Source organism: Cyprinus carpio, chromosome B5, assembly GCF_018340385.1.
Source record: "Cyprinus carpio isolate SPL01 chromosome B5, ASM1834038v1, whole genome shotgun sequence".
Lineage (NCBI taxonomy): Eukaryota > Metazoa > Chordata > Actinopteri > Cypriniformes > Cyprinidae > Cyprinus > Cyprinus carpio.
Genome location: NC_056601.1, coordinates 3,753,152 through 3,767,534, shown reverse-complemented (window position 1 = coordinate 3,767,534; position 14,383 = coordinate 3,753,152). Strand labels below are relative to the sequence as shown.

General features: G+C 36.1%; 1 protein-coding gene across 2 annotated transcripts; it reads right to left on the bottom strand.

Annotated features, from left to right (window-relative positions):
• Positions 1-15: 15 nt before the first annotated feature.
• On the bottom strand, positions 16-13,081 carry LOC109102409 (rho GTPase-activating protein 25-like). 2 transcript variants are annotated; one of them, XM_042723698.1, is made up of 12 exons: positions 12,694-13,081; positions 10,507-10,639; positions 8,658-8,857; positions 8,013-8,094; positions 7,748-7,861; positions 7,038-7,242; positions 5,702-5,834; positions 5,551-5,624; positions 5,338-5,459; positions 3,046-3,206; positions 1,607-2,217; positions 16-807 (listed from the first exon to the last, which is right to left on the bottom strand). In XM_042723698.1, exons 3-12 carry the CDS (start codon positions 8,838-8,840, stop codon positions 606-608), a joined length of 1,887 nt encoding a protein of 628 aa, XP_042579632.1. In that variant the 5' UTR covers positions 8,841-8,857; positions 10,507-10,639; positions 12,694-13,081; the 3' UTR covers positions 16-605. The 2 variants fall into 2 exon arrangements, with proteins under 2 accessions (XP_042579632.1, XP_042579631.1); XM_042723697.1 differs by lacking the exon at positions 10,507-10,639.
• Positions 13,082-14,383: the final 1,302 nt, after the last annotated feature.

Sequence of the window (14,383 nt, the reverse complement as noted above, 5' to 3'; positions counted from 1 at the left end):
GTGCAGGAAAGAAAAGCCAGATAAAAGCAGTTTATTTACTGACAGTAATCCACATTTTGTGTTTTTTTCCCTTTTCACCAAATTGTTCACAGACTCTGATGGAGTCTAACACAGTCTAGTGATCATGAAAAACAACAACTATTTTAAACCTCTGCCACAATAGATTTTGTTTTAATTTATCATTAATAATTAAAGGTGGGCAAGACTTCTCTTTGTTGAAAAAAAAAGAAAAAAAAGGCTCTTTAAAACCAAATCTGACCAGCATTTTAGTTATTTTTTGAGATCCATTAGAAAATAATATAAAATTTAAACAAAAGGGTAATTAAATACTCTTTATAAATCTCTAAAATGTTTAGTCCAATACTGCATGGCTTCAAAATTCACATCTTGTCTTGTAAGTAGATCAAATCTGTAATTTCTGTACATAAGGTGTCATATACTGTAGCGGACAAAACCTGAGAGATTAACATTTCCATTAGTCTTACTCTGAGACGTTATTCAGAGCAGTTCATGGTGTAAAACCCAATGGAGTTGTCCAGCTTGTTGTGTACTCCTCTGAGATGCTAGACAGGACTAAGTCTGAACTTTGTTCTTTGGTGATGTCCCTATGACGGTCCAGCAGTCGGTCTGTTGAGGAACTCCTGAATCTCTCGGTTCAGCTGCTCATTGCGCACAAGTGCTTCATCCCTGCTGCGCTCTGCATTGCGTAGTAAGATCTCTAATGCAGCTTTGCAGCGTTGCTCTGCCTCTAGTGCTGCCTGCAACTTTGCCACTGTAGCGCTCAGCTCTTGGTTCTTCTGCTGGAGACTGAAGGTACAAACACATACACACACACATTTATATATACTTAAGATAGTAAGATTGAGCAAAAGCTAAAGGCATCAATAGGCATTTATAATGTTACAAAAGATTTCTGTTTAAAATAAATGCTATTTTCAACTTTATATTCATCAAAGAATCCTGAAAAATATTTCCACAAACTATTAAGCAGCACAACTGTTTTCAACAATGATAATTATAATTATCTTATAACTTGAGCACCACATCAGCATGTTAGAATGATTTCTGAAAGGTCATATGACAGTAAAGACTGGAGCAATGGCTGCTGAAAATTCAGCTTTGCATCACAGGAATTAATTACATCTTAAAATATATTAAAATAGAAAATAGTTATTTTAAACTGTAACAATATTTCACAAAATTACTGGTTTTTTTTTACTGTATTGTATTTTTCTTTAAAAACTGCAGCCTTGGTGAGCATACGTTTTAAATTTTAATCAATACCTTTTATTTATTGGAAATCAAAGATCCCAGAGTGTTCTGGGTTGTTGCTAGATGTTTTCTATAGTGTTCTATGTGGTTGCTAATTGTTGGTTACTTAGTAGGCCACATATAAAGAGTCAGCCCCAAGACTCATTCTGGTCCCTAAATAGGGCCCGGATCCTTCCTTCAATGTAAGTATGAGCCCATTTTAAATTTAAATGTATGCATTTAGCAGACGCAAAGTGACTAACAGTGCATTCAGACTATATCCCTGGGAGTTGAACCCACAACCTTTTGCACTATGGCAAATGATGAACACCGGTACACTTGTATTTGGCCGTACCTGTTGATGATGTTTGTTGAGTCTGTGTTTTCTGGTTGTGCTTGATTGCTTTTCTGTAGAGCAGGTGCTGTAGGTTCCACTGTCTGCTCTCTGCTCACAGCTGGTGCAGTCACATTGTTGCTCCGCCGAGGTTTGGGAACGGGTGTTGTGCTCTGTCCCTCTGGTTTTACAGCATCTATCTGTTTGTCCACAACATCGTTACCTGTCTCATGCAAAACTGTGTCCTCTGTGTCCTTCTGTCCTTCAACTATTTCCTTTTCACTTTTCTGCCCTCCAGAAAATAGTGTCACTTTCTGCAGGTCAAGTATCTTAAAGATGTCCTCTGAGAATGTTTTCTCTTCGTTCTCGTTAAAGCTCTCCTGGAACCTGCTCCAGCGTTCCCAAGAAGGCTCACGGCCTCTTCCCGCTGGCGGACAGCCTAAGCTGGGTAGAGTTTGTGTCCTTTTTCTGGGGCTGTCGGGCAACATGTCGGTTGCGGATGAAAATGGAGAGGAAGGAGAAAGAGGTGTGCCTTCTGATCCCGTCTCAGATGACCACAGGTCCTTCCTCTCTTGCTCAGGTGTGTCCATTTCCTCTTCCTCAGGAGATTCAGACAGGGAGGACACCTCACATTAGAGAGAAGAGTGATACTAATGGTTAAGACATAGAGGTGTGAAAGTAACGCAGTCACAACTTCAAAAAAACCTCGACAAACAGCAGGTGTGTTTGTCAAATATGACTTTTCTTCATTTTTGAAGCATGCAAACAAAAAAAAACTTTCCAGCTATTTTGATTGTTTTTTTTTGTTTGTTTGTTTTTTATAAATAACATGCCATCTAAATGCTTAAATATGAAGAAAATGTAAAAATAAATAAAAATAAAACACTTCTAGCTAAATATTTCAAAACATACTAAAAAAAAATATATATATATATATATATATTATATTTCAGAATTTTGAAATTCACTGATATTGCCAAGAATAAGGCCAAATTTATATTTATATTTTTATACACTACCAATTTTGCAAGATATCAATACTTTTATTCAGCAAAAATGCATCAAATTTATCAAACGTGACAGTAAAGACATTTATAATGTTTAAAAAAATATATATTTCAAATAAATTCCTGGGGAACACTAAATCAGCATATTAAAGTGATTTCAGAAGGACTGGCTAGTTGATCAAAGAAATCAACTAGTTTTAAATGTTAAATGATTTAACATAATTAATTATATTAAAATAGAAATCAGTTAATATTATACTATTTTACAGTATCACATCTTTATTTGTGTTTTTGAACAAATAAATGCAGCCTTGGTAAAGAAAGACTTAAAAAGTCTTTATGAATGGTATATATTTAAAATGTTGCATGACTTTGTAGGATTTTATTATTTAAGAATTCTCCATGCTTATATATCACCATTTTAAAACAGTTCTTATTTTACGTGATCAGTACCTCTGCAGATTCCCAGCCGACAAAACTGCGAGGGTTACTGTTCTTCTTGCTTTTGCTTTTCTTGCTCGGAAGAGGAGATGGCAGCTTGTCTTTAGAGGGTGGGAAAAGCAGCTCATGGTGTCTGATCATCACAGTCATTACCTTCTGTATCATGGGTGTTCCTGTGTGCACGAGGTGAGAACAAAGATCATCACTACAAGGTGTTAACCATAAACACCATACTTGAGATCTTATTCTTACTCATTGCAGTTCAGGTTAAATATCCCATAAACAACAAATGATTTGTTTTTCTGATAGACATTCTGTGTGTTTTAAAAACAGGAAGTTGTGAGTATGATATGTCAAAATATTTTTTTTTAAATATAGCCAATAGCCTTTAGTTTAAACTTTTCAACTACTGAAATGGAATAGCATATAACATGAAATTTAGTGCAGAAAAAAGTAGTATGCTAGCATGCCATGATATGCTTCTTGCTATTGCAGGCGGTTTTAGAAACAGGGTAATTCTTATTCTCATTCAGGGCATTTTATAAGACAAAAATACAGAAAATTGAAGCAAGAAATGATGTCATTAATATTTTGGGTTCATTTTTCCAGAAAAGAAAGTCTGTACATTATTATATTTTCTGCTAAAAAAGTTTTTTGTATATTTGAGGAGTGGGCGATATGACCAAAATCTTAATTTTAATAGTAATTTTATTTCACTGCAACAATATATATCACAATATAGTTATTTTTGCTTTAAAAAAGGTCTTTATGATATCAGCATTTACAAATCCTCATTTTGTACTTCTAATTCGTGACTGATGTTTTGATCTCTCCCCTGCGTTCGTCACTTCTGAGCGGTGCATGCGGAAAGCCGACCTCATACGTCATCCTCCCGGAGCTGCTTCCGTGTACAACAGTGAGCACAAGCTACATGAAATTGATTATAACATTTTAAATATGGTTATTTTTCTTACAAAACTGCATCGATTCGCAACAGGAGGCCTTTGTTCACCACCCGAAGCCATGTGAGACGCTTTTTTATTATGAATTGGTGCTTTTTATTTAACTTCTTTTGGACTGATGCACTGCAACACCCGCTGACTGCCATTAAACAGCTTGGAAGATCAAAGACAGCTTTTAATATAACTCCGACTGGATTCGTCTGAAAGAAGAAAGTCATATATACCCAGGATGACTTAAGGGTGAATTTATGGGCTAATTTTAATTTTTGGGTGAACTAACCCTTTAAGAGCTACTGTGTTTACAAGGATGCTTGCAAAGACTGGCATTTTTTGACAAAAAGTGTGTATTTAACCGTACAAAGCCTATAAAGCGGCAAAAATAACTCATTTCAATACTCCTGTGCTCTCACGTGCGTGCGCCTCTCTGACAGTGCTCAGAAACAGTCTCTAAGGCTACACTTACATGACAACGATGTAGTCAAAAACAGAAAAGTTTTTCCCTTGCATTTTTAAAAGGTTTCAGGTATACACAATGTTTTCAAAACGATTTGCATTTACACATATGTGCGAAAATGGCCAAAAACACTGTATTACGTATGCGAGGCCAGTAGTTGGCGCTGTCACCTTGTTAGTAAACAGTGCCTGTAGGGAAGTGATGATTATATGTTGTGTATGATCCGTCTCTGCTATTGGTTGTAATATTGGTGAAGTAAATCCACACTTTGCTGAAGAAGCGTTAGCAAACTCTTGAGCAGCAACAACAGTACCATGTACTCTGCCATTGTTGTGTATGTTTGTTCGCACTTGCCTTTAAAATCGACACGTACTGCCTACACGTATGTCTACATACCTAACACATACTACACTCGAGCATGATGCATTTTCAAAGATTCCTGTTTCGGGTTTTTACAGGGAAACGATAACAGTGGCATTTACAAAAACTTGCACTTTGAAACCCCTTTTCAAAAATATGCGTTTTCAGGCCCCAAAACACCGTTGTCATGTAAACAAACATGCAAAACGCATAAAAAGTTTTCAGTTTTTGGCTGAAAAAGTTTTCGTGTAAACAGCCCTTAAGACAGCATGCACATATAGCGAAATTAGTTCTCTTTCGCTTCTGATAGCATTTCAAAGGCTCAAAATCACTTGTTTTCAATCCTCAATGCTTAAAAACAGGTGCAAACGATAGGTACCGCTTAATCGTGTCTACCGGTACATTGCCCACTCCTTATATGGACTAAAAGGCACAGGCACACCAATATTTTGAGTTCATGGTGTATTTTAAAAACATTATAAATTACATAGAACACAATGTTTTATCCATCTTAGAATGATTACAGACCCTTCATCATACTGATGGCGTCATCCACTTGCTTCAACAACATCACCACCACCACCACCGCCACAATATTCTCAACGCTCATTTTATTCACCTTTGAGTTTTGTTGGACCTCAAAAAGGAATCTGAAATAACAGATATGCATATACAAATGCCACACCTTGTTTTTGCTCCTATAAGTGTCTGATCCATTTTCACTCTTAAAGGGACTCATACCTGCAGATGTAACTCAGGAGGTTGTAGTTCACTTTTGGCAGAAGGCTGATTTGTTCCTCCAGCTTTTCTTTGCCCTAGGATTGATCAGATTGCAGTAAGTTAAAGGATCAGTGCTCATCTGGAATACTGTCTTTGTGAATGTGTTTCTCACAGCTGAAGTGGCAGCGTCCAGCATCAGAGTGCTGTCAAGGAAGTCCTGATATTGAGTCCAGGGCACAACAGGTTCAGGAAGCTCTCTGAGGTACAACTTAAGTAATGACCCCACCGTGTGGACATCAGTGTCACTGCAGGCAGAAGGTATAAACAAATTAAGTGTAAATTTGACATGCGGTCATTACAGTGTACTAATTGCCTTCTTTGCAGTCAGAAAGGATGAAGATGAAATGCAAAAACAGTTGCTTGTCAAATGGATATGTGCGTGTGTTCAATGGCAAGATCTCTGTTAGTCAGGACAGGATGTGGCTCAGCCACAGATCATCAGTGTGTGCCAGGTTCCTCTGAAATAGTGTGCTTTTGTATCTCTCTTTCTCTATCTCATGCTTTTGCACGTCCTCTCTCTCTCTCTCTCTCTCTCTCTCTCTCTCTCTCACATCTAGTTCACACATTCTGGGTCAAACTCTTTACCTATTCTACTTCCTTAAAATAGCAGTGAAGACTTTAGCGTCACCATAAATGGTCATGTAGAGTGTGGTAATCCACATAAAAGCCCCATTTGTATGCAAACTTTAAAGGACATTGAAGTCTGGAAACCAATGGTCACAAAATCAGGTCCAAAACAAAACTCATAAAATCATAAAATTAAATATTTTAGTGGATTACGGTCATTTCTTGACTTTTGGACATTTATTATATTATATCATTTCACATAATGCTTCTCTTCACCAAACACAGTTGTAAGGAATAACCTGAAGTTGTTACAAACAAATTAAATAAATACAATAAGCCACTGTATTACCTTTTTTCAATCTAATTCAAAAGTCTTGGGTCAGTATTTTTTATTTTTATTTTTATAAGGAATGAATACGTTTATTCAGAAGGGATGCATTAAATTGTTCAAAAGTAAAGGTAAAGATATTTGTACAATTATTATTATTATTTTTAATAAATGCTGCTCTTTTGAACCTTCTATTCATCTACAAAAATATTAAGCAGCTCAACTGTTTTCAACACTGATAATAATCATCAATTTGATCTCCAACCATCATAGGAATATGTTTTTTTAAATATATATATTTATTTTAAAATACAAAACAGTTGTTTAAAATAATATTTCACAATATTTGTTTTTACTATATTTTGCACTGTATTGTCATATCATGGTATTCCTTGAAGTACCTTGTAAATGCCATGGTACATGAATGTAGTATGTATTCAGTAGCATTGCATGCCATTACCGGACTAAACAATAAACAATATGCTTTATTCAGATCAGCTCTCTACAGCATTCAGGAGTCATTTCACTCAGATTTAGACATGTGAAACTTTACCTGGGGAATGAGGGTCTCTCTCCGGCATCAAAGGCCTCTCTGAACTGTTTGACCTGGTTGTCCTGTCCTGGCAGGCGAAAGATGCCCTCCTCATTCAGACCGTGCTCTCTGATGAATTCAGCACACTTCTCCACCAGGATGGGCACCAGACGTACCCCAAATTTCTTCTCATACACCATGATGTCTGAAAGACTCTTTCCAAATACTTTGAGGAGAGAAACATAACAATTTTACTGAATAGCATTGGCAGTCTATGGATTTTATTAATAGGACACCCTTTGTACATTAGAGTGTCATTCAACACATAAACTAGAGGCTATCTAAACATATCATAGATGATGACAGTCTCTCTTAAACAACCTAAATGTCATCAAGGTAATAGGGTTTCATCCGAGTTACCAATTTTAACCACAGTCTACACCAGCAACTCTAAGAAAAAAAAAAAAAAGGTATTTTGTGTATTGATTTTCTACAGGTGTTTTGGAAACCTGTTTTAGTCATTTTAAATTATGCATTACATTGTGTTGTGTTTTAGGGTTAAAGGAAATGTCCCTAAACTTAAAAGACTATGTCCTGGCACAAAATTACCAATATCTTTTCCATTTTCTAATTTTTTTTTCTTACAGTAAGAAACAGAATGATCCTAAGAACCTCCTCAATTTATAACAAACTTTATTATATAAATTTATATTATGATGAATAAAAGATACCTCCATTAGACCGTGATCCGATGGCCTTGCGAATAGAGCGCACCCACTCTTCCATCTCGCTCTGACTGGTCGCCATGAGAACATAGGCTTCCCGCTCCCGATCTGTACTGCTACCTGCAGCATCAGGGACACAACAACTGTATGATTTTGCCCACCAACAAATACAGTAGTAGCCAATGAGGTCTTATATACTGTAAACCAACTTGCATAGATAGGGGGCCTGAGTTACACTTTGTGCAAGAGAAGTGTTAATAAAAAAACTCACTTGGGATAATCTCAAAGAGGAATTTATCATCTGCATTTGATGGCAGCTCATTAACTTGGCATGAGTACAAAGGTATGGTTCCCTGAGATCAGAATGAGACAAGAGGGTATAGTTACAGTCTGAGTGGTAAATAATTTAGTAAATAGTCAAATTAAATTAGTATATAAAACATATTAAATAACATAATAAAAAAATCTGGAAAAAATGCATAAATATAAATAAAAGCAAAACTTGCATTACGTAATCAGTTTGTAACATTTACATGAAAGACAGATTCTGACAGAAAAGTCTGAGACAACTAAAAAATCTAGAGTTCAAGAAATAGATTAAACCTGGATTTTGAACATTTTTTATATATAAATATATTTTTATAAAAAAAAAAAAAGTAAATATTTACGATTCTGAATAACATGATTATCACATGACCAAATACTAAAGACCAAATTCTAAATCAAAATTAAGAAGAAGAAAAGTTAAAATTATTACAAGTTTAATTTTAGTTATTTGACTGATAAAATTAGAAACCCCAGGAAAGAAGAAGAAGAAGAAAAACACACACACGCACAAAACTAAAATAAAAAACTGATGCATTAAAAATAATAAAAATCTTAATGTTTGTATTACTTGTGCTTGCTTGTCTCCTACCTGGACAGCACTCTCTTTGTCATCTTTATGGTATGTTAAGACATTTCCTCTCAGCACAAAGAAGCGCAGCTGCCAGTTCTTTACGATGGATCTCTGCTTCTTCAGCCAGCCTGTTTTCAGAGGTTTCTCCATGGATCTCTTAAAACCAGTGTGAGTGGATCCAGGGCTTCCTTCCCCTGGCATAACACTCTTGGAGCGAGCTGAGGTGGCAACCGATAAAAAGCAAGCAGAGAATAAGACAAACACGCAGATGAGTCCGAGACTTTCTGAAAATGAAATCACCTGTTACTGAACTAATTCTATTTTTATATCATGAGACCATCATGCACATGTGTGGTGATGACAGTGGCTAACTGTCTGAACCCGGCAGCTTCCTGCTCGACAAATATTTGCAGACTTGCTGTGATTGTCCTGATGCTGAAGAAAAAGTCCTGCTGTGACCCTAGGCCAGTTCTGCCAGAAACAATACCACACACTAAAGCAAAAACAGCTTTCGGTGTTACTGTGCAATGGATTGTTCGCTAAGTCAAAAGGATATTATTAGATCTTGACTCTTTCCCACATGAGTTTGAGAACTGAAACATCAATGAGGAACATTTTATTGTTCAGAGATTGCCTTTTTATACCCTGAGAGATCTAATGAAGTTCTCAGTTATGTTTAATTCAAGAATCACCCGTTTTAGATGTCTATGCATAGAAATAAAAATTACACAACTTGACATACAATAGGTGCACAGAGTTTTAAGATTTATGTGGATATAGCTTGAAAAATTCAAGATATAATTTAAACCTAAAAATAAAAAAGTAAGATTCTTTTTATGCAAACTTGAGCTTTTATACAAAGTTCAAGTCACATGCTGTCAAAGCAAAAAAAGGGACAACCCAAATACTATTAATAAAAATTTGGATTTTTCAATTCAATTTTTCATTCAGGTGGTTTATCGTTGACTAATACTAGTTTTAGTTTAGTAATCTGACTGACAAAATACTGTATAAAAAATAAAATAAAAAGATGTAGACAGAAAAAGAGAAAATACATAATGCATTAATAAAATAATAATAATACATATTAATATATGTTAATTATCTTTTATACCATGGGAGACTTAATAAAGTTCTCAGTTAGTCTACCATTTTTTTAAGGAAAAATACAAATAACATAGGTTGACAAGCCAAGTGTACAGATCTTTAATATTTATGTGGATATTTAGCTTAGACCAACCTAAGGTGCTGATATTAATATTGAGTTTATTTTGAGTTAATACTGAAATATATGACTTTGATTACAAGTGTGTTTGTAAATTTGAGAATAACATTTAAAAAAAAAAAAATCCTCAATTTCTCTCAAAAAGTCTCCATTTCTCTCAAAATATTGTGCTCCATTTGAGCCCATTGGTGTCTGTTAGAGAGAACTAAGATACTAAAAGGATCCCATTTGTGATTTAGCTTTCTGGCAGGATAGCCCAAAGCAAAGGGAGGGTGGGGTAGAGACCCCTGTGATTGAGAGATAAGAAAAACTGAGATGTTCAGAGCGGCAGAAATTAAGAAAATGATATAAGCACCCAAGTTGGCATTCATCATAGTGAAAAGCTACTTAGTGAAGCCACAAAACACTTGACTTCATGGCATCTCTTTGATTAGAAAGCATCTACAATAGACAGCAACCAATCAGCCATTATCTAATTGACAAGAGAGGGTGTCACAGTAATTTGAACAGCTGGAGCTTTTGTAGTCAAATTCGCTATAACGCATTGAGATCAGAGAAAAGGGCAGAAGAGAGAGAACTAAGATAAACAGGAAGTTACAAGCTCATCAGCCACAGGAAGTAGCGTTTTTGAAAGATCCCCACCTAATGTCAGCCTCTTTGGTCTATTTTGAGAAGATCTTCCCTGATGGAGAGCACGGACCACTGTTCTCTCTCCTGGACCACAGGCCCACACACATTGCCCGGCTTCAGGCCTCACCCATTTCTATGACACACGCTGGGATCAGGGGAAGGGAAGAGAGTCGGTTCAAACTCCCCATGAATTACCAAGGAGATCATAGCAGAGATGCAAGAAGCTGTTTGCGTCAGGCCGAGCTGTTCTGCGTCAGGCTGAAGTTTGAGACATTGGTAAAAGGGACTGATGATAGCACGTTCAGCAGAACAGCTCTGCAGATGCTAAAATGTGCATCATTTTTGTTTAATGCTATGTGATCGTAACAGTCTAACAGCTAAAGGCAACGTTAAATTAAAACACGGGTTTCTTAATTGTGATTCATCAGTGCACGCTATTCCAAAGGAAATAAAAAGGTCCGAGTAATGTTTAATTAAAATAATTTATTTCACCACTGCTTTTATTTTCATCATCACTATCTGCCTTTTTTATTACACAACCCTACCAATTCAAATGTAGAAATTCAAGTCAAATCCTGAATTAATTATTTTTTTTTATTTGAATCCTGTTTCACTCAGAACAGATCTAATTGGTTGCTAATAGAAATGCATAATATTAAAATTCTGGCTGATAGGAATGGTTAATACTTTTTAATGTTATGGCTGGTAACTGTTAAATGGCTGATATCAAATTTCTAAATAGTTGTTAAAAATCTAAATAGCTTAAATAAATAAATAAACAATAAAAACTTAATAAAACACTTGAATCAATAATTTAAATGCTACAAGTGAATCACATTAGAACATCATATTGCATTATAAAATATAGCCTAAATATTGATTTTAAGACTATTTTTAATGAATTTGTTTGTATTATTAAATTATAAAAAAATATTTAATTCAAAGTGAGTATTAGATGATTAAGTGAGTATTAGATGAAGTAACTTAAAATGTAATAAAAGAGGAAATAGGAGTGTACAGTTAAATAAGCAGCACTTACTATAGATCTATAAAAAAAAAAATCTATAATACCAATATATTCTGCACCTATAGCTATGAACACTTTTTTCTACTTTAAAAAATTAGCCTGCACTACAAGATGCTTTGAATAAAAGTGTCAAATATCAAAAAGGAATTAATAGGGAAGAAAGCATTAAAAGCAAGCATTACATGATGGCAAAAGTAACCAAGGTGTAAAAACGGGCAATAAACATTCACAATTAAATATCCAACATTGGTTGATATAGATTCAAAATTGATTGGTATGAGGGGAAAAAAAACATACAACTGATATGGTACCAATACTATGTGCATCCCTAGTTATGAACATTGCTTTGGCTGAGTTTAAAAAATTAGCAATTAACAATACATTTTATATAATTAGAGCAATCTAGTCTAATCATACTGCGAGAAACACTTGCTCTCTTAACCTAAGATACTGCTGAGAGAGCCTTAACCAAAGACCTTGTACTAGGCCGCATAATAGATAACTATCTAGCATTTACAGTATGCTGACATTCTGAGCAGAGAATGAATGTGTTTTTCAGAGTGTTGCAGCGTCTTCCTGCCTGCAGCATGTGAAGATTACACACAGAGGAAATCACTAATGCTTTGCACACCGAGACACAAGTCACCGCATACAACCATAAACCTGGCGCTCTTTATACCTGATAGCTCCATAAATCTGCTGGAAGTCATATTTTAACTCTTAACAAGACTTTTTAAACAGCCTGTAGATTAAGGAGAACATTTAGTCAAATTAGAAAGGAAGTACTACAAATAAGCTTGTCACAATGACTATACAACACATCAAAAGATGTGTCAGGGATTCAGTAGAATTACAAGGAAAGCACAGAGCAGATGAGAAGTGCTCAAGTGAATTACATAGCCTCAGGGTGACTTTTTTTTCTGTCATTTAAAGATAGTGTAATATCCCTTGTCTAAATTAGACTCAACACAAATGCACCATCACTGCTCAGTCAATTACATTTCGCATAACATAAAAGCCACACATTGAATGCGTCAGTATAAACCAAACCTGGAGGCAAATAATTGAATGAATACAAATAATTGTATTGCACATAAATCTACCCAGCTGGCCAAGTGAAATTCCTAAAACATGGAAAAGACTTCGACCTTTGACCACACGGTGACACTCACCTATCTTGGCAGTTTCAGCTCTGAAGGTGCTGAAGTCCCAGTTGCGAGGTAGTCTCAGAGACATTTCTTCAAAATCGGACCAAAAGGTTACACACACACCGACACACTCACACACATTCTCTCACTCACACGCACACACAAAAACAAACACAAAACACAGAGTCAACTCTTAAGAGTGCATTCTTTCCAGTCAGCCCCTCTTCTTCTCTTTACTTCCTCCTTCCTCTGTTGATCTGATTCTTCTTCTTTCTTTTTTACACTTCCAAACAGGTTCAGTCTTGCCCCTCGGCTCGCCTGCAGTGTTTGTGTGAGCAAACCAACAGTTATTTTGAAGTTCCTACATCAGGCATGTTTGTCAGGCTGTAGAGAAACAGCAGAGCAGCACTGTCACTCCTCGTACCCGCAATCATGAGCTGAGGAAGTGAAATAACAGAGGTGATGAATTTCTACACAGTCGAAAATGTAGACTACAGTTGTGCAGGATGCACCTCTACCAGTGAGGCCACTTTCTTCTCTGACATTTGTCATGGGAGATGCACCATGGTTTCTTTGTATTTGCACATTTAAAACCATGCTGTGTTTTTCCATCTAAAATAGACACAAAACTGTTTCTGTCATCATTAAAATCTGCATCTGACATGAAAAGGAAGTTCAAACAGCAAGGAGGAAGAGATCAGGATGTAGGCTACTTATATATATACTGAGCTTTCCTCTTTATTAACCATATACAAATGAGCAAATCACTGTACACAAAGCTGCAGGAAAAGCACATTTATCTGCTTTTTCAAAAATTACAAAACAAAATACAACAGAAATACAAACCATAATACTTGAAGACAAATAGCAACACGCTGAGCTGTTGTTGTTCATTTGTTCAACAGTTTTTTTTTCCCTTCTTAGTGGCAAACCAAACACGTTTGGTTTAACACGTTTGAGTGGTTTTAACATTTCTGTTTTGACTTAAATGGTCATGAATAACTCGCCAGACACGTGGACAGCACAACTGCACTGCAGTCTGCTTCTCTCTGACATTTCAGGAGACCGTTGCTAACATTAGTATACTTTCCAAGAAGGATAACGTGTCGTGGCAGTGTTTGCGAAAAACAGAAGTAAGGTATCACATCAAAATCCCTCTAAAACATTGTAATGAACAATATGTTATTCTTGTTGAACTAGCACTTGTTAACCACACATCAGGGTTGCCAGGTTTTATAACAAAACCCACCGAATTGCTACTCAAAACTAACCCATTGGCGTTTCGAGGGGGTACTCTAGTAAAAATTGCGTTCCAGGGGGTAAAATACACCCTTTTTGGTGGGGTTTCCCTGGTAGAATTCGCATTCCAGGGGCTAAATATCACATTATTGGGGTTGCTTCATCCCGCAGGCATGAAAAACAACTCGCGGCAACCCAACAGTGTTAAAGTAGCCTAATTCCGCGGGAAATTCGCGGACTTGGCAACACTGCCACACACGCAAACCTGGCACCCTCTAGTGGCAATGAATGGCACGCGCTGAAGATCTGGCAACTCACCATTTAAGACTCTGATTAAAGTTTCTCTTTATAAATGTTTATGGTCATCGCACTCAAACGCATGTCTCTCCAAGCTCTCCTGACATCAGTGGTTGGCCAGCAACATGACGGATTTGTAACTCTCTCTCTTGATTAATAAAACATTGCAATTGCCTAA